This window comes from Corvus cornix, chromosome 4 (genome assembly GCF_000738735.6).
Source record: "Corvus cornix cornix isolate S_Up_H32 chromosome 4, ASM73873v5, whole genome shotgun sequence".
In the NCBI taxonomy this organism is placed as follows: domain Eukaryota; kingdom Metazoa; phylum Chordata; class Aves; order Passeriformes; family Corvidae; genus Corvus; species Corvus cornix.
In genome coordinates this window covers 64,030,113-64,058,001 of record NC_046334.1, presented here as the reverse complement: position 1 = coordinate 64,058,001, position 27,889 = coordinate 64,030,113, and the positions used below count along the sequence as shown (strand labels likewise).

General features: G+C 40.6%; 1 protein-coding gene across 3 annotated transcripts in view; it reads left to right on the top strand.

Annotated features, from left to right (window-relative positions):
• The window catches only part of HTT (huntingtin), a 78,735-nt gene extending 63,288 nt beyond the window's left edge, over positions 1-15,447 (top strand). For all 3 annotated transcript variants that reach the window (XM_039550440.1, XM_039550439.1, XM_039550438.1), the window contains 14 exons: positions 299-399; positions 852-1,006; positions 1,377-1,516; positions 1,685-1,767; positions 2,041-2,171; positions 2,351-2,480; positions 3,262-3,417; positions 5,876-6,066; positions 6,503-6,617; positions 6,841-7,054; positions 7,196-7,301; positions 8,635-8,797; positions 9,425-9,585; positions 10,525-15,447. In XM_039550440.1, the coding sequence (XP_039406374.1) occupies positions 299-399; positions 852-1,006; positions 1,377-1,516; positions 1,685-1,767; positions 2,041-2,171; positions 2,351-2,480; positions 3,262-3,417; positions 5,876-6,066; positions 6,503-6,617; positions 6,841-7,054; positions 7,196-7,301; positions 8,635-8,797; positions 9,425-9,585; positions 10,525-10,738 (2,060 nt within the window). In that variant the 3' untranslated portion in view covers positions 10,739-15,447. The remainder of the gene's footprint in view (positions 1-298; positions 400-851; positions 1,007-1,376; positions 1,517-1,684; positions 1,768-2,040; positions 2,172-2,350; positions 2,481-3,261; positions 3,418-5,875; positions 6,067-6,502; positions 6,618-6,840; positions 7,055-7,195; positions 7,302-8,634; positions 8,798-9,424; positions 9,586-10,524) is intronic.
• The last annotated feature ends 12,442 nt before the right edge of the window (positions 15,448-27,889 follow it).

Genomic DNA, 27,889 nt, shown 5'->3' with positions numbered 1-27,889 from the left:
ATGCTGACTTGTAAGGGACCCACAAAGGTCATCAAGTCCAAACTCCTGGCCCTGCACAGGACCATCCCCAAGAGTCACACCATGGGCCTGAGAGTATTGTCCAAACACTTACTAAAATCTGTCAGGCTTGGTGCTGTGACGACTTCCCTGGGGAGCTTCTTCCCTTGCAAAAAATGCCAAAATGAATAGGAAATGGTATGAAACTAAGTCTATGGAAACAATGTACCTTTTTTTTAATGCTGTGTCTTGTTTAACTTTGTATTAAGACATAAATGGCTATCTCTGAGTGTTTCCATAGGATGGATCAGTCGTACTCAGTTTGAAGAGACTTGGGCTACTTTGCTTGGTGTGCTCGTAACTCAGCCCATTGTAATGGACCAAGAGGAGAACCAGCAAGAGGTAATGAAATTTTACTTAAACCAAGAAAAGTGTTTCTATTAATAAAACGGTAAAGCAGAAAAGAAGTGACTAACACTAAGGAATTTTTTATATTTTGTATTTCCTTTTTTTTCATATCCTGGTGAGTTCAGACACATCCATATTCTGGCTTAAAGCCTCTGCAAGCATGTAAATAGTATGGAAAAAAATCATGAAGCTGTTTCAGCTCTTTATTAGAACATCACTCAACACAGGTTTTTTTTTTTTTTAAGATTCTTGACTAGAAATTAATTGCAGTCAGTGCTTTGTGTGCCTTGTTTATGTCACATATATTTCTGGATGGGAAGAAGCGTAGCTATCAGGCTTATTAATGATAATTTAGTGAAACATGACAAACTGATATTCAGAGCTTTTGGGATTTTTTTTTTTTTTTTTTTTTTAACAATTCAAATTACAGTGAGTTCATTTTACAGGAAGATACGGAGAGGACCCAAATTAATGTTCTTGCAGTGCAAGCCATAACCTCCCTGGTGCTGAGTGCAATGACCATACCTGTTGCAGGCAATCCAGCAGTTAGCTGTTTGGAACAGCAGCCCCGCAACAAAGCTTTAAAAGCTCTGGACACAAGGTACTTCTTTTTACTTGTTTTCAAATACATAAAACTTGTTGTTAATACATAATGACAGTTGCTTAATCTAGCTGTAGCAAAAATATGAATGGATTGTATTTTCTAAGCAAGAGTATACATGGGTGGGTCTGTTTACATGGAAGTTATGTGGACTTAGCATTGTGAACCTGCTGAGTTAAAAGATTATCTGAAAAAGATAACATCTTAATAAAATCTAATAAACAGTGTGCAGAATGTATTTTTCAGCATTTTCATTTCCCTGATAATGAAAATAAGCATAGATACACAACATTGCAGAGTAAGCCAGACAGACTTGCATGAAACTATTAAAGGAAAGATCTGCTAAAATTGATTTATCTTGGGCTTTCAGGTTTGGGAGGAAGCTAAGTGTTATCAGGGGAATTGTTGAACAGGAAATCCAGGCAATGGTGTCTAAGAGAGATAATATTGCTACTCATCACTTATACCAAGCTTGGGACCCTGTTCCATCACTTTCTCCTGCTACTACAGGTAAGTGCTTGTTTGTGGGGGAGAAGGGGAGAGTGAATTTCTTTTCCACTTAAAAAGTGGAAAAAATACTCTCCGAAAAATTTGAAATCCAGTTTGCAGGAAGTGAAGCCATTTTCACATGTGCTTTGTTAGGCACTTTCTAAAAATTCGTCTTGTGTTTCGTTACAGGTGCTCTTATCAGCCATGAAAAACTCTTACTGCAGATCAATACTGAACGAGAAATAGGAGATATGGATTACAAACTGGGACAGGTTTGTTGAAAGCTCAACTTTAAACTTGATTTTTATTACATTTCTTCCAGTTCTGAAAAATCAGTTAAGAAGCATTGCGTGACATCAAATAGAAACTAAAAGCTCTGAGTTCTGGAGGGTAGGTCATAACTGGGTGTCTCCTCAGCCAGAAGACTGTGTGTTGCCTGTCATTTAAATGGAAAATATATTTGGCTTCTAAGATTTCTCTAGACTGTGGTGGTGTTAAATGCACTTCTTTGCTATTTGTTTTTCTCTTCTGTGTATGTGTTCAAGGTCTCTATACACTCGATATGGTTAGGAAATAATATCACTCCACTGAGAGAAGAAGAGTGGGGTGAGGATGAGGAAGATGAGAATGACGTACCTGCTCTTTCCTCACCACCAACCTCTCCTATAAACACCAGGTATCTTGATTTTTATGTCTTTTCTCTCTTCTGAGTCATAGATAAGGTTATTTCTTCATGTTGAGTTCAATAAGCTGGGTTTATAAGTTGGATGCTGGTAAATAACTATTATTTCAAGTCAAGCATTTTAGCAGCGCTTAGGAATAGCCATTTTAACACTTGTTTATTGTTCCTTGCAGGAAGCACCGGGCTGGTGTAGATATCCATTCTTGTTCTCAGTTCTTGCTTGAACTGTACAGTCAGTGGATATTGCCATCCAACCCTAGCAAGAGAACACCAGTCATTTTGATCAGTGAAGTGGTGCGCTCAGTAAGTCTGAATTATTATTCAGAATCCTAATTGAGTATATGTTATCAAGTGTTCAGAGCTAAGCAGCCTTTGTAAAGCATCTTTTAATATATGGAACACACAGAATTTTCTTTGCAGTGCTGTTCTGTGGGCAGTACACAGATACAACTTGAGCAACTACAGCATTATACTGATTGAAGCTATATAAGCATCTGGATTGTGTATTCTGCTGCTACATTACAAATACTTTATTGTTACTTAATGATAGTTGATATTTTACTTGACTGCGTGCTAAAGCAAGATTTGCTTATCCTATTCCTTTGTAAGAAAATGAAGATGGAACAATAATGTATTAGAGAATTAAATTGATTATTAAGTGTAGAAGCAAAACGAAAGAAAAAAGGTGTGGAATGTGTCTTGGCAGCCATTATTCACTATCATAAGAGACTTAAAATGAAACTATCCTTGCAAGAGATATATGTGTTGTGTGTTTTGGGATGTTTTAATACATGGTAAATAACAATGTTTATTCATGTCCCAGAGTTACTTACTATAGTGGCTTTGATTTTGTCAGTTTTTGGTAAAAAGGATCTCTTGGAGGTCATTATTATCTGGGATGAATGGTGGAATTAATTCCGGACAACAATAGTTAATAGTTATTTCAGACCCTTGAGTAAATGTTTACACATTTAATAGATCAATTGAGGAATCTTTTGCTCACAATTATAACAGAAGGGAGAGTCAATGTTTGGCTGTCTGTTAATGGGATTTTTTTTTATATTCAATTTTAATTTCCGTACAGCTTCTGGCAGTGTCAGACTTATTTACAGAAAGGAATCAGTTTGAGATGATGTACACAACACTAACAGAGTTGCGAAAGGTGCATCCATCAGAAGATGAGATTCTTGTCCAGTATTTGATACCAGCTACTTGTAAAGCTGCTGCTGTTCTTGGAATGGTAAGAAATTCTCAGAAAGTTTATTGCAAATTTCATGAGTGTCTAGGTTAACTCAGCTTCTGTTGCAAAACCTGGTGTACTTGGTGAGGGTGGTTTATCTCTAAGAATATCCTTTAGCTGATCTGCATGGCTGTAAGAAGTAATAGGATATGTATTTTGGGCTTTCAGAGTTTGCAAACATTATCTCCAGTTGCCCTGTATTTAAACAGAAAGGTTGTTTTGGTTGATAGTTTTCAAGATTTGAGCATAATTTAATGTGCTTTTTGGTTTGTCTTATTCAGTTCAGTGTTGCCTTTGCCCTGGACTCCTCATTTGTTACATTTCAGGACAGATATGAGGAATTGTCGAACATCTTTTGCTAGATTTGTATTACTGGTGAATGGCTGTAATCTCATAGGAGGCTGGGACAGTGCATGTGATAAATATATAGCCCCAGATAGTCAGGTATCCCTTGTCTTTCCCTCACTCTTCCCTCCACTGCATCATTCTGTCTTGAAATGTGTAGACCAGAGTACTTTCCAGTGAACATTGCAGAGTGGAATTTTTTTCCCTAAATTTTTAGGAAAATTTTGCTAAATATTTAGGAAAAAAAAATAACAAATAACTTTGGAAGGAGTTAGCACTTCTAGAAACTCTGAGACTAATATAAAGCAATATAGGTAACAGTGGTAAAAGAAATTTTGAAAGGCTTTTAGGGTGGGGCTTCCAGTAGCTGTTTCAGCAGCAACTGCGCAAGGGAAGGCTGGGAAGGTGATGGCAAACATACAGAAACAGTTTTAGAGATCAGCTTATTCTGACTGGGCTGCCATTTCCCACTCAGTGAGCTAGTAACACCTTGTCACAAGCAGACAGCTGAATATAACAGCTTGGTGGGACTTAAAAAACAAGAAGGTGTTTCCATCAAGAGTTGCTTGCTGTTCTGTGCTCAGTTATGTAGAAAATCCACCTAAAAAGAGCAGCTAGAGAGCAGACACTATCTAACCGGCCTGTATCTTAGATACTTAATGAGTAAAGGGACAAGGTAAAACAAGTAATTTCTTCTAATTACTTAAATAGTAAGGAAAAGACTTTCCAAAACTAAAATTCAGAATAGATTCTGCATATTCCAGTAAGTTGTGTTATTTGATAACAAAGAGTGAAGTATCTGATACCAGCTTCACCTGTGAATACTAAACATACAATTGTGGAATCATTTAGGTTGGAAAAGACCCTTAAAATAATTGAGCCCAACCATTGACCTAACTACACCATTTCCCTAAGGCTGGAGCCTAAGGAGGCTCAGGGGGGACCTTATCAATCTCTACAACTTCTTGAAAGATTATAGCAGAGTGGGGGTCGGTCTCTTCTCCTAGGTGAAAAGTGACAGGACAAGAGGAAATGGCTTCAATGTGCCAGGGGAGGTTTAGGTTGGCTATTAGGAAAAATTTCTTCACTGAAAGGTTGGTTAAGCATTGGAACAGGCTGCCCAGGGAAGTGGTGGAGTCATCATTGGTGGAGGTGTTCAAGAAACAACTGGACATGGCACTTAGTGCTGTGGTTTAGTTGATGGTGTTGCTCAGTCAAAGGTTGGACTTGATCTTGGACGTCTTTTCCAGCCTTAATGATTCTGTGAAGTACAGGGTGATGGTCACTGCCCTGGTCCTGCTGGACACACTATTGCTGATCCAGGCCAGGTGCCCTTGGCCTTGTTGGGCACACCTGGTTCATGTTCAGCCACTCTCAACCAGCACCCCCAGGTCCTTTTCCACCGTGCCCTTTCCAGCCACTCTGCTCCAGCCTGTAGCACTGCAGGGGTTGTTGTGACCCAGGGGCAGGACCTGGCACTTGGCCTTGTTGAACCTCAGACCATTGGCCTTGGCCCATTGATCTAGCCTGTCCAGATCCCTCTGTGGAGCCTTCCTGTCCTCCAGCAGATCAACATTCCTGCCTGAGAGTGCACTTGATTCCGTCATCCAGATCATTGGATTGGTGGAGGGGAAAGACGTGTAGGTCTGAGTACCAGTGGTCTCAGAGAACATATAAATGGAACAATGTGCTATGAGTTGAGTAGACAGATAGTAGATGGCAGAGTATAGTTGTCTGGTACCAATTTGTTCCAGATGGAAGCATCCTTTGTGCTTAGCTGGAAGGCCAGAAAATTTCAATCATTCAAGTCCTATATTCTTAATAGCACGTACTATTTACTGAACTAATCCTTATCTTGTTTGGGGTTTTTTCATTTTAAATTGTGACATAACTTTGTACAAATAAAAGTAGCATCAATTTACTAGTTAATCTGCAACTCATCTCTTACCTGATTGTATTAGTCTTGTATTTGATTCAAAGTAGTTTAAGCTAGGCTCTGGTTTGTTCCCTATTTTCTATTCTTCAGTTTGTTCCAAGTATTTCCAAATGACAGGACTTGCCAGTTTTTAAACCAGTGTTGACTTCTAATGAATACTCTTGTTGAATGTATTAGGATAAAGCTGTGGCTGAACCAGTAAGTCGACTGCTGGAATCAACCCTAAGAAGCACCCATATGCCAAGTCGGATTGGAGCTCTGCATGGAATTCTTTATATCCTTGAGTGTGACTTGCTCGACGAGACAGCAAAGCAACTCATTCCAATTATCAGCGAGTATCTGCTCTCCAATTTGAGAGGAGTAGCACAGTAAGACTCTTCCCCCTTTCCCCCTCGCTCCAAACTGTTGCATGTTTATGTGTGAACAAAAGGGCTCTCTGTTGTTGGTGGTTGCCAGTACATTTTAGAGCAGGCTGTTGTATCAAGCAGGTTTTGGCATTTTCATTGAAAATATCATCCAGTTTTAGGTTTAATTTAGAGAGTGAAATCATATTTGAGGGTAAGAAAACTGATAGTACAGGCTTTTGTGTCTTTGGTAAACTGTGTTACTTAAACATCATTTCTCTGTCATTTTCGTGGTAATCAGTGTTCTCTTATGGCATCTTGGAGATACTTTCTGTGATTTTAAAAAGGGCTTACGTTTCATGTGCAAAAATACTTTGTGTTTCAAGGAATTGTTTATAGTGTCTCTGTTCGTGACCTAGACAACTTTGAGGTGACCACTAGTGTTTTTGCTCATTTACAGTTGTGTGAATATCCATAACCAACAGCACATCTTGGTAATGTGTGCAGCTGCTTTCTATTTGATCGAGAATTACCCACTTGATGTAGGGCCTGAATTCTCTGCAGGAATTATACAGGTATGTTGTGATGCCTCCAGTTAGCGGTGGTCATGTAACCTGAGATCACCACATAGCTGTCTTTAACACTTAACTTGATTACTGAGGTGTGGCTTTGCTTTTGGGTTTAGTTTAATCAGTTTTTGTTGATACCTCATGCTGTTGCATACTATTGGGGTATGATGCTAGAAGATGACCTAAATACACCTCAAAACCAGGCAGTTGGCTTTTTGCTGTATTTCAGATGTGTGGAGTCATGGTGTCTGGAAGTGATGAATCAACACCATCCATTATTTATCACTGTGTCCTGAGAGGATTGGAACGACTCCTCCTTTCAGAGCAGCTTTCTAGGCTGGACAGTGAGTCGCTGGTTAAACTGAGTGTTGACAGGGTGAATGTGCAGAGCCCCCACAGAGCAATGGCAGCCCTTGGATTAATGCTGACTTGCATGTACACAGGTATTCATTTTTTTATACTTCTGATGTGCTGAGAGACTGGCTGAAGAACAGTGCTAATTTTCTTAACTTATTTTTGTTACCAAGAGTAAGAGAAGTGTATTTTAATATCCCCAGTTAACTTGTAATATTATTTTGGTTTAGGAAAGGAAAAAATCAGTCCCAGCCGTATAACAGATGCAAATCCTGGTGCTCCTGACAGTGAATCTGTGATTGTAGCTATGGAACGAGTATCTGTCCTTTTTGATAGGTAAGAGGACAAAATGTGTAAGTGGGGTTCTGGGAGGGAAATGATTCTGTTTGTCACTGTGTGGTCACTTCTCTATTTGACAGTTCTTACAGTTAATTAATGATTAACTGTACTCTCTACTTACTCTTGCTTAAAAGTTACGCTCCTGGTATACACAGTAACACTGATGGAATTGCTGAAGGCAGCACAAATGTACAGGAATGTAAATGAAAACCAGACATGTCCTAACTGAGACTGTGTGCTGCACAAACCATAATACTTCATAAATGTATTTCCAGCTCCCTTCAGGTCAAACTCTTAAGTGCTTTTCAGGATGTCTTCTACATAATCAAGGATATAAATCCAGTTTACAGGAAATAATCTTTCAAACCACCCTAAGAGTTTAAAACTTTCTTTTCCCCTCCCCCCCCCACAAGAATTGCTCTTTCTGAGCCTGTTAAGTAGTTGCAGTGGAAGGATACAGGAAAACTTCTGTATTCACATGGAACTCATTAATGGAAACATTTCAAAAGCCCTGTTTTGATCTGACAATCTCAAGCTGTCTTAAGTGAGTATAGCATGTTAGATTTTGCATAGTAGTTTGTGGGTAATGGTTTACATTTTTTAAAGTGTTCTGTGGTTTTTCCATAACACTGGAGGAGGGTTTCACTTCTGCACTTGGTGAGAACAGAACTAGAGCAGTCAGTGCTTGAGTGCTTTAGAATATATCACTCTGAAGAGTTAGCAAAACAAATGTGACTAGTAAAAGCAAAAAATAACTTTTGCAGGGAAGAATCACATGATAACGTGATCTTGACAAATCAACAGATGCAGCCTTTATTAGAAACACTTTCCAATCAGTATGATTTAAACAAATTGTCTGTATGTTGGAGTATCTTTTCCCCTCTTTGCACAGCAATGCAACTTACTTTTCTTGTTTGTTACATTGGTCATTCTAATGCAAAGACCTAATGAATGGAAATCAGTGTTCTGCTTATAAATGGTCCTTGCTCTGATAACTAGGAGGAGTGATCTCCCTGTCCTTTTTTGTTCTTGTGTAATGTTTTCAGCATTCCTGTTGGTAAGTCTCATCTCTGATGCAATTCCAAACCTTCAAAAAATGTGACTATTTAAAAAAGAACAGGGGAGAGTGTGGGGTAAAGACACACCTGTAACAGCTTCTGACAGCTTTGATAGACCTCTTTGGGTAGTCTGTTACTCACGAAGACTTGGATTCATCAGTGTTGGAAAGGTGCCTATTCAGAGATGAAAGTTAAATGTTCTTTCCATTGGGAAAGAACAAGATGGGTATTTGAATTCAATCATAAAATATTTTATTTTTTATTATTTGCAGGATCAGGAAGGGATTTCCTTTTGAAGCTCGAGTAGTGGCTCGGATTCTTCCACAGTTCCTTGATGATTTCTTCCCCCCACAAGATGTAATGAACAAAGTCATTGGGGAATTTCTGTCCAATCAGCAGCCATACCCACAATTCATGGCAACAGTAGTTTATAAGGTAGTATTGATACATTTATTTTTCTTAAATGTTTCAGAAGATTTCTAAATAATTGACAGCTCAGCTGAGGGGTTTGTTAATTATATCTAACAAACCAGTCACAGTGATTGAGCTGTGATGCTGTGAGTTTTGGCTTCCAGGCAGCATTGAGGGCTAGAATTGCCATGTCACCTGGAAGCCAAAGCTCACAGAAGGACAGTTCAGTCACAGATAACAAGAAAATAGAGAAAATTAGTAGTTGTGATCCTGGTGCTCAGATTCTAGGTCTGAGGGAGCCATCACCTTATGAACCCAACAGTCAAGCCTCTGTGGACTCAGCTGGGCTTCTGGGTTTTTGGCTCTTCAGCACCTGCTGGACTTGTGCATCACTGGAGACAGTAAGTGCACAGCGCATTTGAGCTATAAAAACAGGGACACCAGACAAGTCTTATATTTCTGTATGATTAGTTCAGTTTGGCACATATGTCATGAGTCCAGTTCATTAATTCATTAGTCTCAGAGTTGTCTCCAGGAATCCAGTTTGTGACCGTCAGAGCTTTGTAGCTGGAGAGAACCTTTACAAGAGAAACAGAACTTCTTCCCACATCCATCCACCCTGTCTTTATTCCTGTGTACAATATTTTGCAGGTATTCCAGACACTGCATAGCACTGGACAGTCCTCAATGGTCCGTGACTGGGTGATGCTCTCTCTCTCCAATTTCACACAAAGAACACCTGTGGCAATGGCAATGTGGAGTCTTTCCTGTTTTTTTGTCAGTGCTTCCACCAGTCAGTGGATTTCAGCAATGTATCCTAAAAAGATTGAATGTGTGCCATTTCTGGGTAATTATAGTGTAAAGCCTTGAAGGATAAGGGTACAAGTGTAACACAGCACAAAGGCAGTTTTACTGCAGATAGTGATGGTATATATTGCTTTGTGCTGTTGGTACCTCAGGTTTGTAGGGGAAAAAAGAGAACTTCTAAACAGATTATGACAATAAAGTTATCTAAAACTACTGCTTTAAGATCAGTTCCTTTTGACAATGCTAGATGATTGGGAAAGTCCTTACTTTGAAGGACTTTTTAAAAGCTTCACCAAGATAGCACTGCTGTGACCTTTAAAAGCTTTGCTCTCTATTCCTTCTGCAAGCTAAAATACATTGAAAAAAATGAAAAAAGCCAACAAACTCAAAATCAAGAGAATTATCCTCTACATACAAACTGTATTTTGCAGTTATCACCCTGTCTATGCACTGCAGTAATTCTGAGCTTTGGCAGTGGAATGCCATCAGCCAAATAAATTGGAACAGGAAAAAGATACATATATGTAGGTGGTATTAGTGCTGGGTTTATTTAAAAACAAACAAACCCATTAAACAAACAGAAAAATAACTGTTGCATTTTGTGATCAGACAAAAATGTGGCCATTTGTCATGTTTGTAATGTCCTAATGACTCAATTGCAGCAGTGCTCTTTGGCTGTCAGCAGTTGCTGATTGCATTGTTTGCTCCAATGGATAAAGAAAACTACTGCTAGCTTGAAATTAATTTCTGATAAGAAATTATGTGATGTTAATGAAGAAATAGGATTTATGTAGTAGCAGTTAATTGCTAGATGACAGTATTTTGCACTTGAATGTTGTTGGTAAACTCAAGACTAAACTGTTTTAATGGAGACCAGTGTTTGAAACTGCTAAACCAAAAGAAGAGCAATGTCTGTCATTTTATGACCTTAACTTACATTTCAGTCTTCCACATATTATCAGTAGAATGGGAAAATCAGAGCAAGTGGATGTTAACATCTTCTGTTTGGTGGCCATAGACTTCTACCGACACCAGATTGATGAAGAATTGGATCGGAGGGCCTTCCAGTCGGTGTTTGAGGTGGTAGCATCTCCAGGAACCCCATACCATCGCCTACTGACTTGTTTGCAAAATGTCCACAAGGTCACAGCATGTTGAACATCCTGATGTGTAGTGGAACTGCATGACTAATGTTGGAATATGAATTATGGGGAATGCAAGATCAAGAAAATACCTGGGGTTGCATTTGTGATAAATATGGACCTGTCAGTTTTCCTTCCAGCACGCATGGACAAGTGCTCTGCAGCACTGGAAATCACCTGAGAAGTCAAGTGTAGTTGTTGTTGACACCAGGCACCTCTAAGTGGAAAGAAGTATGTCAGTGTTTTTCAAGTGGTGTTGGGGACTGACGTGAGCCACACATCCTAGCTGTAAAATGCGGGCTAGTACCACATGCAAGGTGGCTGGTATTCCTCTTCTTCCCAGTATGCAGCTGAAGCCACTGTGGTGCAGCCAGTAAGACACTGACAGACTGTTACTACAACCTGCAGTCATTAGCCAACTTCATAGTTTTATGTACCTGTATATACCGTTGTGTATTACAGAATAGAATTTCTTTCCTAATGTCTCTCTCAAACAAAGAAAAGAGAAAATGGCTTTTATGATTTACACTTCCAGCATGTAATTTCTCTCTCTGGACTTTCTGATATCCAGTGGTGTATGTGTTGGTGATGCCAGAGATATAGTGCACATACGTAACCACACGTTTATCTTTTTTCTTCTCAGGATTTCAAATTTGAGTACAGTATATCAGTGAAAGAAATTTTAACTTAAATATTTCTATATTATGTACAGTATGTAAAATTGTAAGATGTGTGGTGCATGAGCTGTGCTGTAATTGGAGATGAACAAAAGCCATGCTACTGAATGTCTTGACATCTGTATTGTCCTCATTTTTTCTGCTTGTGCTTGAATTCATGTTCCTTTTGGAAATCCATCTTAATGTACAGATTACATCTTGTTTTGCATCTCACTTTTTCTTAAAGTGCTTTAAAACTGGAATATGTTGATTAATTTGTCTTGAGAAACTGTACTAAGGAGGCATTCTTGTGATCCACTTTACTGTAGCTTCTTTTGAATTCCTTTATTTTGAGACATAATGGTAAAAAAGAGGACTAGTTACTCTGGATCAAACTTTAGATACTTAAGAAACTGCTCTTATTTGCTGCACAGCATTTTAAGAGACAAAATGGTGCAAGCTCCCCAGTTGTCAACAACCATTTGATCTTTCCTAACTGAGACCATGGAGTCATCTGGACCACTCCAATGTAAACAAATTTATGGTAGCAGTAAAGAATCAGAAGGCTACTGTGGTCTACTTTGGGACTGGCTAAAGTGTTAGATTACACAACCTCTTTTATTACCTGTTGTATCCATAAAGCTTTAGACACAGCCACAACACAAATTTCCATGAATTTCAGGACACTACACAGGGCCAGATTTAGCTTTTACTCACCACCCAGGGAATACCATTGATTCCTAAACTTTGCCTGAGGAAATCTAGCACAGCATTTGTCTTTAGTTGTATTTGTTATAAGTCTTGCATTATAGAGAAATGATACCTTGGTTCTCAGTCAGATCCTACATTTAACCTCCCTTCATTTTCTTATCACACCTTTTGGTGACACTTGGAAAAATGAGATAGTGTTGTCAGGAGGAGCATGTACTGTATGTATTTCTGTATATAATGTATATGTTGAAATTATACACGTGACAACATTTAATGTATACAGATGTGTATATTTGTATTTATTAAACCCATGTATTTAAACTAATTCCAATCTAGACCAAAAATTGTTGCTTCTGCCCGTAAATTGATTATAAAGGAATTGTCCGCTGGTGTCACTTCCTTTTAGAAACTGGTAGAGGAAATTGATAGTATGGGCAGTAGAAACAACTGTAGATGTTGCTGTATTTAGCTCTCTACAGGTCTTCTTATCTAGAGCAATTATTTCTGTCCTTAGCTGGGTTACTCATCTTCCTTGGGCCACACCACTGTGGTGATTTTTAAAAGAAACTGAACAGGATTTCAGAAAAAGGTTTAATAAAATAGATACTGTTTGAAAGTTTTTGAGTTATATTGGAAATTATCTGACAAAAGTCTAATTCCAGGCAGTGAGATATAATGCCCTGTGTTTCATTAAGGGGTAGTATAGATCACTCTTCCCTTTTGTAATCACCAATAATCATTTTGTACTGTAAACCCACATACCAGTCAGTTTTTGTATAATATATAGTTTAAGTGAAGATATTTTTGTAAGGTATTTTCCAGAATTTAAAATAGATTTTAATATATTTTTTAAGCATCAGATTAGTCAAATTCTCACCATATAACTGTATATGTTGTGTTATGAAACTGTTAAATTCTTCATGATTTTAAGCTCCTCATGATTAACACAGTCCAGCTGGTTACTTTACCTTGGGATCAGAGGAGCTAGACCCTTTATAAAACTTTCCAAACCAGCTTGAGACTTCCTATAGAATCTTTCCAGCCAGTGAAGAAATACACTGACTTTAGCAGTCAGCACAGCTGGGTGAAAAACATTAGATGTGACAGACTCCCATTCCTCAAATGCCTCTTGCCAGCCTTAGAGCAAATCCTTGCATTACCTGTTTCAAGACAAGCTCTAGAGCTGATGCACTCAGTTCTAACCTCACACAGATTCACTGGTAGTAATAACTTCATCTGTTTTAACCTCTCTTGGAGATTTGTTGTAGTATATATACCTCCTGTAACGTGTCCTAAGTGTCTGAAGAAGGGCACCTCCTCTTAGGAAATTCTCTGTGACCTGAAGGGATTGTAGCTTAAGGGTCTTCCTAGTGTGGGAACACACTCCAGTAGTGCTTCAGTTCTGACATTTCACTGCAGCACACTTTCCTGTCTTCTTCCTAGACATTCTTTGCACACCCTCATTTCTTTTGGAGTGAAATCATACTCAAAATCACTCCTGTCTGCTTTTGGTGACACAAGCCATGAGGTGTGCCATAGGGGCAGTAACAGCAGAACAATGGCCACTAAGGGATTCTGATACTGGATTAAAAGGAAATAAAAATACTGCTTGTCCTTTGAGATTGACTCGATGCAAGATTTTATTTCACAGAGTGTTTTTAACTTGCTGTAAACAGAAAGCTAATTCTGAAAATTAGCCTGTTCATTTTTTCATTGAGAGCAGGGTAGAAATGTGTTTGGTCTTAAGACATACAGTGAAAAGTGACATGCAGTGAAAGTGGCTTCTTTACAGCCTTACAAGATGTGAGATATGGCATGACTGAGAGCATACTTGAGACAGATTAATGTTTAAAACTTCATTTACAATTCAGTTGTCAAAGAACCTACTTTACTAAATCTATAACGTGGCCCTCCCCTAAGAATACTGTATGCCAGCCAACTTGCTATAAATAGCTTTTGGACCAGCTACCCACTGGCCCATTAAATAAAGTTTACTTTGTGTTTCATTTCAGCGCATGCCCCCTCCCTTGCACTGAGTGCAAGAGTGAGGAGTTGCAAACTACAACTTACTGTAAACCGGTTCTTATTTGCAGGATTTAAAGTATTTTATTTACTATTTATGTTGTTTTCCAGTTGAAATTGAATGTGAGTTTATTTTAATCTTCTCTAAAGTGTATATACTCAGATGTCATTTCTTGCCTAAAGCATCTAGTAAATGATTGTGTGTTACTTTTGCTTCAGTAGGAATGCCTTCTTAGCACCAAGACATTGCTTGTTTCTTAACCACCAGCAGCATTCCGAAAGCACTGAGTAATGAGTGAACAGATTTAGGTCCAATGAAGGGGGGCACAAGTGGAACTTTTTGGGTTAAAAGTTATTTGTTGATATTGGGTAGATTTGCCTTACGAGCGTTCTGTCTTGCCATTCTTCTTTTTCAATGGCTGTTAACTATATAGCAGATGAGGTTGTGTCAAAAACACTGCAAAGACAGTTCTCCAAGAGCAGCAGACCTGGTTTGTCTTAAGATTTTGTGGAACTGTCAGGGCTGAGCATTTATGCTTCCTAAATAAAAGAAATTTTAGGGTATAATGAGCAATAAATAATAGCAATAAGCAGTTTAATTAAATTCAGTCATTCAGGATCTTACCCGGCGGTTGAAAGGGGTGGGAGAAGATGGGGAACTAACTGAGTACATTCATTCCATTAATCAGACTTTTTCCATGTACAATCCCAACTAAACTTTATACTAAAGGTAGAAATCAACTGAGTGACAATGGTATGTGCTTTGCTCTTCTAAAACAATTTTGATTATAAGGATACATTTGATGAAGGTTACAAGAGGGCAAAATACTTTGCTAGTTTTTAGGTAGTTTAAGTATTTTAAAGTGAAAACAAGCTGCTGTAAAAACTAGAGTAAGCAATGTAGCAAAATTTTGGGGAAATTAATTATGTTAATTTTACCTAATACTGAGATTTTGGGTGAACTCTTTGTGCATGCTACCTAAGTATCCATTTAAAAATCTTGAGAATCCCACAGTCATACCCAGGAGAGCTTCTACTGTATATCAAGTTTTTAGCTGTATTCAGGTAACTGGGTATAAATGCTGCAGAGCATTTGTGAAGCATGCGCTGCTTTTTGTCATGTGCATTTTGTGTGAGCTTATCATTCCCATCAGTCCGTGTATACACACCATCAAGTTGGATAAACTTGACAAGGATAAGGTAATGCACCCTGTGGTGGGGTATAGTTTGAGGGCAATGATGAGCAAAAGCTTGGAGCCCCAACCTGAAAGCAATTGTACTCAAGGGAAAAGGAAAGCATATAATTTTAGATGTATGTTTAAGTTAAAAAAAAAAATGCTGAAAATACTGCACATTGAAACTAAAAGAGAAAATAAAATGCAACTATTACTGTAAGTGATTTTTTCTCTGGTTATTTAAAAAAAAAGGCTTGATGCATTCTTACTAGAGTTTTTCCCCAGTGTCTCTTCTTTTCAGCAACTATCAAATACTGAGTATTATTAAGATATGCAAGAATACTTTAACTCTCTGCAAATGTAGCTATGCTGCACAATCACACTGCTGTTTGCAATTAACCAAGAACTATCACAGTTGAGCTTTTAATTGTATCTAATAGTCATGCTTGCCAAAACTTCTCTGGGATTCTAGATGAGATCAGGAAAGGCAAAATTTAAGTGTACAGCTGTATTTGTGAATGAGAGTGTATTTATCCACAGCAGTCCTGGGGAGAGATAATGTTACACAGGAGAAGAAATGGTTTAACTTGCCGAAGCTTGGTTTCCCAGCTGTTGGGCTTGCATCTTAAAAGAAACTTCTGGGTGGTCCTGCTGCTGAACACTGGAGGATCTCTTGCAGTACTCAATGGCTCAGAGACATCTTGTTTTGATTAACTTTGCAGCACTTGGCTGTTCTCTGGAAACTCTGGCATAAGGTTTGAAGTAGTAGCTTACTGTTGAAAGCACGTGCTGGTTTTGTCCTTAGTCAAAATAACTTTTACATCTTGTTTTTCCTTGTCGGCGTTGGTGGCAACTGATCAGCCTCCGTGTCACCTTTTAGTGTAGCCGTGGAGCCAAGGGACAGAACTGTGCTGTGGTAAGTGGCTTTGTCTTCAGAGCCGGAGACTTGTTTGAGTAATAAAGTCTTCATCTTTTTCTCACTCATAGAAGAATACCCATTTAATTCTGGAAATATTATCCCTAAAGATGAATTTCCGAGCAATGAAGCATTCCACTTAGTAGACTAGAACTTTTTCATTTACTACAACTTTTCTGCTTTCCTCACTGCCTCTCCTGTCCTGTGTAGGTATTGGGCTTGTTTTCCCAGTTTTTAGGCAGTGCAGCTGTAAGAGTATGGCAGCCATCATTTGGGAATTGGCATGGCTCCACCCCAGTTACAAGACAAAAAGCTTTGATTGCCTGTAGAATCATACATAATTATACCATAAGTTTTGCATAACTGTTTGAAGAGATGAAAAGATTTGTAACTTGTACATTTGTTAAAAAGTTGGAAGTAGGAACATGAAAAAGTTTATATAGTTTGTATAGAATGTTATCTTCTGAGTAAGCCAAATCTTCTACTCCTCTATTGCAGCTGTAATTCTGCCTTAATTTTGTTTCTGATCTTTCCCATGGTGTACACATCCAGGTATGGCAGAGTAGTCCTTACCCCAGGTGCTGTTTTAATATCCTCCAAGCTGCAAATGTCATGGGTAGATTTTGATCAAGTGCAACCTGATTGTTTTACCTCACTATTTACGTTTTGGAGTTCTTTCAGCCAGGCTGCAGTGTATGGGCTCCTAACAAAATGTATCCCTGAGGGCTGGGTTTGACCATACACCAGATGCCCACAGAGCTGTGAGCCAGGTTAAGTCAGACCATTTAAATACAAAGTTTTTGCTGATCTAGCTCATCTTGAATTACATGCACTGTAAAACTTCAAGTCGGTGTTGAAATAACATCTCCAGATTAGAATCTTAGTCTTTTCTATCCCTTTCTTCGCCTGAGGAAGAGGCACTAAGTGTGTTTTCATCCCTGTCTTGCTGTTAAATGGCTCTAGGATTGAAGCATCTGTCTTGTCCAATGGAAATACAAGTATAAAGCTTTCTAACTTAACTTTTCTTGGTGTGTCTTGTTAATGTTGACATTTCAAATACCATCTTTGGCATTTGATTTAACATCTATGAAAATAACACAATTCATTGTTTAACTTCTATTTCAGGCAAGTTTGGGCAGATACGCTTTTAATTACACTTTGTTCATAGTCATTTTTCTTTGACTTCGTAACTGCTTCGAACTACCACTTTTTTTAAATGAACACTGGATGCTGCAGAACGGGGAGGTATTTTTAAGTGCTTTCGAGGCTTCTGATCCTTCCGTCTCTTGGTAATGTGGCTTAAGCTCATTCCTTCTCCTGTCTTCTTTCCATATTTCACCTGTCGAATGCTTGAAAATAAAAGTTGTAGGTCATCAATAGATTGGTATGTGACTAAGTAACAGAGGATAAGACTGAATGATCCAAAGTACCTGCAGTTTATGAAGTAACTGGGAGTCCTGAAGAAGTGAATCTTAAGAAGGGGACCAAATTTGCAACTTTTTTGCTACTGAACGTAGCAATCTAAGAATATCCTTCATATATTTATCTTCATCAGTACCAAAATCAAATGCTTTCACAATGACATTTCAGTCTGTACTGTTGTTGCTTTACTGCTTTTGTGGTTCTGTCTGTGCTCACTGAAGCAGCATATTTATATACTGCAGTTACTTAAATGTGAGCTTGTGGATAGTACCTGTCCCCATTGCAGTGTGATCTGATAATACTAAAAACAATGTGAGAAACACGATCTGGCAGCTGGGAAACTTGCAGGCAGCACTAACAGTAATAGTGAAAGGACCTGCTGCTTCAGAAAACATTATCTGGGAGCAAGTCACATTATCAATGGTAAACAGAGGCTTGTACTATGCCGACAGGTTAATTTTCCAACTCTCCCACTGGCCTGCTGTGGGGTTTGAGAGTATCCCTGCGTGGGAAATGTACAGCAGACTTGGTCTGATTCGAGTTGAGTTGTCTCACATGACAGGATTAAGCAAACCTATGTTTCTTAGATCCATAAAAATCCAAAGTGCTTATTATACCTTAGAAAATAATGATGAATCCAGTGGTGATGATGGAGCGTTGTAAGAAGTCATGTTGAGTTATCATGTTACACTTGAAAAGATTGCTGCACCATATGTACTGCTGAAAGTTTGAGGTGCTCAGTTTGTTGCAGTGAGACTTACAGTGCTTAAAGTTCTTTTGTGTTTTTGCTGATGGGTTAAATATCGTCAAAGTGGTTATTAATTATTAACTTAGTGAGGTCTAGCTCTCCTTTGTCTGTGCTGCTTTTGTTCTCAGTTTGACTGCATTAACTCTAGATGAAATATAAATGCCAGTCCCAAACTAACAATGATCGAACTGTATTGTTCTGTGTAGCTTAATTACATGAAAAAAAATCAGGACAGGAGATCAAATTTATTATTTCATGTGTATTCAGTCATGTTTTACTGGCTATAAAACCTCATATAGACAGGATAACTTTAGAAGCTGAGTAGCATAAACAAGAATTTAGCCCTAAATTACATATTTTGAAGAGAATTTCAAAGCCTGTCATGAGATGGGCATTCATTCAAAAGAAAATAATTGAAACTGACATTTTAGCAGGGCCCAAAAAGGGTAGGATGGGGGTCTGACATATGTTTTTTCCCTTGTACTTTTCTGCTGTAGAGCTCCCAGATGTAATGCAGGAAGGAAGGAAAGGATTTGTGCAGCAGCCTGGTGTGTGCTATATATGAGTAAAGAACCTTTTGTCTGCTGAGGGCCAGTAATGGACAGGAAAAAGCATCCATGTTTGTTAAATAAAAATATTCCCAACCACAAGCAGTTGGATGGTCCATTGCTGCCTGTTGCAGGTTGTTACTTTTTCTCTGTGCAAATATATATGCATGTAAATATATATCATCACCTGGATATATCATATATAATATATTAAGATCCAGGCAGTTTGTGGGCCTTGAAGCAGTTGTCTTCTCCTTGGAGACCAAATAGCTGTGGTGCACCGAAGGACAGAGAAGCATCTATGACACTTTTAAGGGCACTGCAGGACAGAGCCAAGATGATTCCTCCTGGGAAAGGGAGGCTTCATATAATGAGGTTGCAAGATACAGCCCAGGGACAAAGGAATGGTAGGAAACAGCATCTTCTCATTCAATGGCTGTGTTCACCAAATTATGCTTGAAAATGCTGAAGGTTCCTGTTGTTAAAGGTGGGAGACCATTTTTTAGGTTGCTCCCAGCTTTTGTGTTTAGTTTTCTCTTGCACCATGGGTGTTTACAGAGCAGCAAGGAAAAGAAACACATTTTCAGTAAGCTGTGATAGTAAGTTGAAGGAAGGTTGCAGAACTTGAAACTGCTTCTTAGTAGAGTTCTTTATCCTTAGACTTAGACCTTAACTTGAGTGCTCCTTTATATTTGATTATGAAAAGAATAAATACTTAATTTGTTCTTTGAACTACAATTTTCCCTGTAAATTACTATTCCAGAGTCAGCCAGAACTGTCTTTCTTCTTTTTATACAGGTGCCTTTCATCCACTTGAGGAAAGCAAATATGCTTTTTTTTCCTCTCCTTAAAATCAAAAATACTAAAAGTTTTTCTGCTTTTTCTAGTTACAGTTGCATCTCCTAATATTGCTGCATTTTTCTCTAGTGAGAGTCTGATGTTTTGAATTTTCACAGGTAATATTCTCGCCTTATTTGGTTTTTTGATCGCATTCCAGAAAGTTTCTTCTTTGAAAAGATGTTACTTTTAAGTTACACAGTTTTGATGTACCAACGTTCGTTGCAACATTAAGGCTTATCAGACACTGGTTGGTTTTTGGTTTTGTAAACTGACCTCTTGACATAATGATTTAAAAAAGAAAAAAGCCTGACTGGAGATCATTTATAGAAACTTGGTATGGCACAGCTTATTCTGAAACATTTAAATGTTGGGTAATGCTTAGCAGTCCTGCTGTCAGGGAAATCATCAGGAAAACGGTTTTGGTAGAATGAAGATGGCTCCTGCCCAAAATGCTTTTTGGGAAAGGGATGGTTTCTTATTTCTGTGGTTCAGTCTGGCCTTGTCCAATCCTTGAAATTTTCCATCTCAGCCCTGTGTACACACAGTCCTGCAGTATCTGCTGAATCTGTCCACTGCTGTCCCTGTTCTTCCATCTCTGTGTGCAGTTTGATTAGAGCTGGCTGCTGGCTTGTGTTTCATTTGTTCACCATGACTGACAGTCATGTCTGCAGGTTGGCTGTGTCAACTCAGCAGCTTCAGATAAGTTACCAGTACTATCACTTGTTGGTTGCTTTTATCACTTTTTCTGCCACATCCTCACCAGTGCCAGTTTCGTTCAGGAAACACTGTTCTTCCCCAGGATATTTAACTGGGGTTGATGAGTGAGGCAAGTTTCAGCATTCTTCCAACACCAAAAGCAGCACAAGAACCTTTTCTCTGTTCACCACTGATAGCTTTGGCAATAGGGTGTTGGTCGAGTTCTTTTACCCCCACTCTAGGCAGGGCATCCTGCTACAACTGGGCACAGTATTAACCCTGGGTTATTCCCTGAGTGACCACGATCCACTTGGTCCCACGGCCCCACCCTTGGAGCCCAGCAGTTTGCACCTCATCACTGCCCACTTACTGAGCCCACCCCTGGTCAGTTTGTCTGTGAGGCTGTTTTGGGGGACAATGCCTCAAGCCTTGCTGAAGTCAAGAGAGATGAGTTGCACTTTCCTCCCTTTATCCACTACCTGGTTGTTTCATCAAACAAAGCTCTCAGCTTAGACAGGTGTGATTACTCTTTCCCAAATCCATACCAATTACTGCCACTGCCTTCTTGTCCTTAATATGCTTGGAAATGGTTTACAGAATTATTTGCTCCATCACCTTCTCAGGGATTGACATAAGGCTAAGCCTGTAGTTTCCCAGATCCTCCTCCTGTAGGACCGAAGTGATGCTTGTTTCCAGTCCTCAGGAACCTCCCCGGATGGCCACAGCTTCTGTGACATCAGCCAGATTCCTCAGCCCCATGGATGCATCCCACCACATCCTGTGGACTTGTGCATGCCCACCTTGTCTAAATGTTCCCCAGTTTCATTCTCTTCCATTGAGGGTGAGCCTTTGTGGCTCCAGTCCTTCCTGTGGGTGGGACTGGGATTCCTGGAATCCTCCACCAAATTTGGTGCTATTGGACATAGCTTTGGTTTTCATTTTCCTTTCAAAAACATGCTTTTATTATGCTTTTATTACTTTAAAAGAATGCTGAATCCAGGCTTTTTTCACAGCCCCTCAGTGCAGCTGAGGGCGCCCTGTCCCACTGCTCCTCATGGTGCCCACCAGCTCCATGGGCCTCCCATCCCGGGACAGGTCTGCTCCATTCTGGGGCTTGTGCCAGCTGCCTTTGGGGTGTGGGGAGGGAGAGCCTGTCAGGGACTGTTGGTGGCAGATTAAAACCTGAATTCACGGCCGGCTGCTGAAGTGGCCTCTTCCCGAGGTAAAAGCTTTTGTAGCTTTCCCAGTTAACTTTGAGCACTCCTGCCTTTTCCGCTCACACGGTTTAGCTTTGACTTTCTTCTCCTTATCTGTCACTAGAGAGTAATTGTCCCTTTCATAAGGACCTTGCTTTAACCTTGAACAGCAGTTCCCGTGGCACCTGATGTGCGTTATGAACTATATATACTGATGAAAGAGTGAGGTACAGTCCTAATGTCTTCCTTGATGTTTTCTTTTTAAATCTGTTTCAAGGAGCCCTTTCAGATGGAACATGAAAGCTCTCCCACTTACTGTAAAATTCCTTATGAAATATTTTTGTTTTGAAAATAGACATATTTAGAATAGTAAGGTAAAAGCATAGTCTTACCAGGCTGAAGCTCCAATATCCAAGCTGTTTCCAGTTGCTCTTATCTGTCCTTTCATCTGGTTCTAAACATGAAATGGGCATTTCATTATTAAATGCATACAGAGCCTTTCATTCTGGGGGATACTCCTGTACATACTTCAGTGGGGCTTTTTGCAGTATGTGGTAACTTACAGGCAAAAGGTAGACGTTTTTATGACAATACTCTGACAGGGAGTGCTGCAACAGGATTATATACTGGAGAGGGAGAACTCTCCTTTTAGGGACATGGTTGAGGAGACTCACAGAATCACAGTATGAGTGAGGTTGGAAGGGACCACAGTGGGGCATCTGGTCCAACCCTGCCCAAGCAGGGTCAACCCAGAGCAGATGCCACAGGATTGTGTCCAGATGGTTCGTGAATAACTCCAGTGAGGGAGACTCTACACCCTCTCTGGGCAGCCTGTCCCAGTGCTCAGAACAGTAAAGAAATTCTTCCTCATATTCAGGTGGAACTTCCTGTGCATCAGTTACTGCCCATTGCCTCGTGTTCTATTGCTCGGCACCACTGAGCAGAGTCTGGTCCATGTTCTTGACACCCTCCCTGCAGATACTGACAGACATTGATGAGGTCCCCTCTCGGTTCGAGGTGAACATGCTCAGCTCCCTCAGCTTTTCCTCAGAAGAGAGACTCTCCAGACCCTTAATAATTTCTGTCACACTCTGCTGGACCCACTCCAGGATCTCCATGTCTCTCTTGTCCTGAGGCGCCCAGAAGTGGACACAGTGCTCCAGATGATCCTCACCAGGGCTCAGCAGAGGGGCAGGATCACCTCCCTCGACCGGCTGTCACTGCTCCTCCTAACGCACCCCAGGACTCCGCTGGCCCTCTTGGCCACAAGGACACACTGCTGGCTCATGGACAGCTTGTGTCCACCAGGACCTCCAGGTCCTTATCTGCAGAGCTGCTTTCCAGCAGGTCAGTCCCAGCCTGTGCTGGTCCATGGGGTTGTTCCTCCCCAGGTTCAGGACCCTGCATTTGCTCTTGTTGAATTTCAGATGGTTCTTTTCTGCCCATCTCTCCAGCCTATTGAGGTCCCTCTGAAGGGCTGCACAGCTCTCTGGGGTATCAGCCACTCCTCCCAGCTTTGTGTTGGCAAGGAACTTGCAGAGGAGGCATCTGTTCCTTCATCCAAGTCATTGATGAACAAATTAACACAGGGCTCAGTATAGAACCCTGGCGGACCCCACTGGTGACAGGTCTCCAACTAGACCCTGTGCCACTGATCACAACCCTCTGGGATCTGCTACTTAGCCAATTCTCAATCCACCTCACTGCCCACTCACCCAGCCCACAATTCCTGAGTTTGCCTATGAGGATGTTGTGAGACACGGTGTCGAAAGCCCTGCTGAAGTCAAGGTAGACAATACCCACTGTTCTCTCCTCAGCCATCCAGGTGGTTGTTCCCTTGTAGAAGGCAGTCAGGTTGATCAAGCTTGATTTAGTTTTAGTGAATCCATGCTGGCTGCTGATCACCACCTTGTCTTCCATGTGGATATATGGCCTACGCTCATAGGAATAAAACTGAGTTGTTCTGGAGCAGGTACCTTTTTGTGCTTGCACCTGGTAACAGATGTGAGCTGCCTGTGGCAAGTGGATATAACCAGAAATTCAGAATTCAGTGAGTGGAGGGCATGATGAAGGTTCCTAGGCTTTCTGCCTCAGCTGGACTTGTAGGAAAAGAAATGAGTGCAGAAACTGAGCTTTATTCAGCTTACAAGAGGAAAGCTGCAGAACTGCCAGACATGCAGAAAAAGGAAAACCAAGAAAAAGCATAGATGTGTTGTTAAGGGTAATGAGCAATGCACATTCTCTAGCAGGATTAGGATGGGAACAGGAATAGACTTGCCAAGCTAAGGGAAAATCCTTTTTGAAAAACGAAGGGAAAAAAATCCTTTAATGAGTTTTGATAGGAAAATTGACAAGTATTACCAAGAATCAGGAAAAGTAGCAGTTAAATGGCCAAGCTATGCAAGATGTTCACAAATCTTCAAAGATGAACTCAGCAGCGATTAATGGGAATAAAAACTTGAGCAAAAATGCTGAAGAGTACTTGAACTTGTTAGCTCACTAATGTCTGTGATCCTTGCTGATGGTGTTTGTACAAGCATAAAGTGGGCAGATGTGAGCCCAGTGATCACGGCAAGTGCTGCCCTTCTTGTAGAATCAAGGCAAGATAAGAAGTCCCAGCGAGGAGCAGGATGTGTTAGTTCTGCCCCAACATTGTACTGATGCTGTTGTTTGATGGAGCAGGGGTACAGTAAACTTTCTTCTGCCTAGAATATAATATGTGGATTCTCCTGTCCATCTCCCCCAGCCTGCAGGACCTATGTAGAACTTCTGGGAAGGAAGGAAGTATGCAAGCAAAGAAAATTTATGAGGTAGCTCAGAGAAATAATGAAAAGCACTTTGAATAGTGCTCCTATGTTTGTGCAAAGGCAAGACACAAAGACATCAAGAGGAGGAAGTAAAATGCAATGAATAATATTAGTGGACAAGAGAAATGCATTGAGACACAAGTGGTGGCTTGGAGAATCAGACTGTACAGATATGAGTAGTGCAAAGCAGCAGAAATGATTAGTGGAGTGCAGAGCAGTGCACTGTGCTCGGGGAAAGCAGCACTGCTGCCATCACCACAGTGGGCAGATGCAGAGATGGACATGTGGGTTCCAGGGACTTCCTTGCCTTGCAGGAAGCCAAGTGAAAATCGAATGACAGCATGATTGTTGTGTGGTAAGGACAAAAAAGTGGCATACAGGGTGTTTTGGAAATCCAGCATGCTGGGAATACAGGTCATGCTGAAAATACAGCACTGCTTAACCCATGTGAAAGTAGAAACCTACCTGTATTAAACTGCAGCCAAATTGTTTTAATAATACAAAACCAGACAAAACAGATACAAATAATCCACAGAACAGTGAACAAAGCATCATGAATTCACTAGTTTCTTTAGGCTGAAAGTTCCTTTAGTCACCTCCTATGTGATGCAATAGCTGTACTTGATTACCAAAAAATAAATGTGGAGGGAAGGAAGCAGCACAGGAAAACAGATACAGCCCCTGCCTTCGGAGGGCACAGAGGTGAAGGTAGCAGCAGAGAAAGGGGTTTTATGCAAGTTCTCCAGGGAACAGCAGGCCTTTCCCATGAAAAGCCTACTTGACCTGAGGCCAAAGACTTCAACAAAGAAGAGACTTCTGCTCCTGATACTACCTCTTTTTTCTCTCTTTTCTTCCCTGAAGAAATAGAAGACTGGTGAGTGATCTAAGATTAAAGGTGCAGTGTTGCAATTTTGGGGCATTATGTCAGTTGTGAGAGATCAGACTGCGAATTAGGGAAAAAAAGTCAATTCAGAGGCATTACTAGAAACCCCATTATTAGAAAACCCAGACGTAATCTTTGATAAACCCACGAATATTTGCCAAGCAAAGGAAATTCCCCAGTGCATATGAAAGCTTAAGAGACAGCAGGCAGTGCTCTGAGCATGATAAAAAATTATAACCATTACAAGAGAGAGACCTGGGGTAGTATGTCCTGCAGAGCTAAAACGCTGATCCCCAAGGAGCTGCAGTGCAAGCCAAGCAGCAGCCCAGTTCTGGGGGAGAAAAAGAGGGAAAATCTGCCACACATTGTGCGGTTTTGCTGCAGGTGTATAGCGTGGGCCAGGAGAGGAGGGCTGGCATGGAGGGCTCCTTGGCAGGGGGAGCTGATGCTGCTGCAGCAGGAGATCATCAGCCTGAAAGGAAAATTGGGCTCTTGTGGAGTTGGATGCTGTGTGCAAGCCAGAGTGAAGTTAGCAATACTGAAAGGGATTCACAGTCTGGAAACAGTACGTAGATGAAATTCAGGGTTAGAGCTGTACATTTATCCCTGCAGAGGGAAAATGGCAACAAGCACACATAACAAATGGGGAAAGTTACAGTTTGTAACTATGCTTGCTAGGATGTTAAAAGGCTGTGTGTCATCCTCCTGAATCCATGGGGGGAAATTGATGGCTGTGTTCAGGGTGTCTGAGGAGCACAGAGATTGCTTAGCAAGGTAACATAAAGTATCCAGAGAACTCAGTTTTTAGCTGAGTTCTGACTCTGAGAAAAGGATCAGTCTTAGCTGAACTGACCTTTTAAGGGTTAGATTACAGGTACATACTTTTTTCCGCTGTCAGCTCAGGCACTGGAATTACTGTCCAGTACTCCTTGGAGATACATACCCTGTGGATGATACTGTGTCTGATACCAGCGTCCCAGCCTTCCACTCCAGGCACTGGGATGGTCACAAAGGGAAAACAGAGACAAACGAGTCTATGGCCTAATCCAAGCTCTGCCCACCTGTTCCTATGGCTGCACCTGCTTGCTGTCAGTGATACAAACCCTAGAAACACTTAGAACCTTGCCCAGGTTTGCTTCCAGGCTGGGCTGCAGCTCTGGGAAGGCTGCTTTCACAGTCTGTCATACAGGGGAAATCTACCAGAAGCACTTAGTGATGAGAGGACAGCAGCTGCCTTTCATTGCTGTGCTGTGCTGGCTGGATTGTGTCCAGGACCTGCACCAGCTGGAGAGCAGTTTGTTAGCACTGCCTGCAGGTACCACTATCCCTACCCTTAGTCCCCCACCAGAAAATCTTCTCTGAAGCATTCATATGAGTTACTTAAATCTCTTCTGTTGCTTTTATTTAGCCTGGTTTGAGTTGCCAAGCAGCTTATTACACTTTGCACTAAACCCAGAAAAGCTGTGTAAGGTGACCCCCAGCCCATGCCCCCAGCCCTGGGATGGCAGGCACCAGCCACTGGTGAGTTTGTGAAATGCTTTGTCAAGCCCACCATCATGTCCTGGTCACCAGTGGACTGCTTCTGCTGAGCCCAGCCATGTGGCTGTGGCTGGGATGATCTCCAGCGAGTTGCAGTGTGGTCAAGCCCAGAGCTACATCACTCTGGTGTGGGGGGAATTTTACCTCTAGCTTCAGTCAGCATTTCCAAGTCCTGTTAAACCTGAATAACCACAATCCAGGACTCTTGCTTCAAATACATTGAGCGAAAATGAGGGTTCCCAAAGCTCTAGGGAAGTAAATTTGTTTCTTCAGAATACTGCCTATGCATCAGGAATTTTTTTCCTTTAAGAAAGAAATGGATGTATGGATTACAGTTGACAGTGTTACTATCTACTCTTAATTTTTATACTTTCACACACTTACCACTGCAGATACTAAAAGACTTTTGTGAAGGGTGTATTTACGCCTCTTCACTCCCAGGACTCTCCCAGGGAGGTTTCAGTATGCAAAGTTCCCTGCTTTCCTATATGCCAACAGCCAGTGACTGCCAGGTCACATATGCATTAAAAGTCACATTTGTTTTAAGTTAAACTTTGAAATCTTTAGTTAAACCAAAGTTAAACTTTGAAATCTATTTAATTACACTGGTGTAAAACTGTTTGTGGATGCTCCTCTGTGCTTTAATTGAAATCTGCTTTGCAGTGCTTTTTCTTTTGGAAAGCTGAATCTGTTTAAGAGTATCCACATGGGTTTGCAATCGGTTTCAATAAATAGAATTAAAACCAGGTTTTGCTTAAATTGCTGCAAGTTTTAATGCAAACAGGGCCTCTGCAAAACTGAAAATCCCCTGATTGTTCTGGACTATTTCTCTCCCCTGTGAGACTGAACGTTTTCATGTGTTTTCATGAGCTCAGTGTGGAGGTTCTCCAGTATCCAACCTTTTCCTGAAACAAGCAACCTACTTTGAGTTTAGCAGCCTCTCCCCTGCCCCTGACTGGCTCTTGCGCTTCCAATCAGGCACAGAGGAAACATTTAAACACGCAGTCC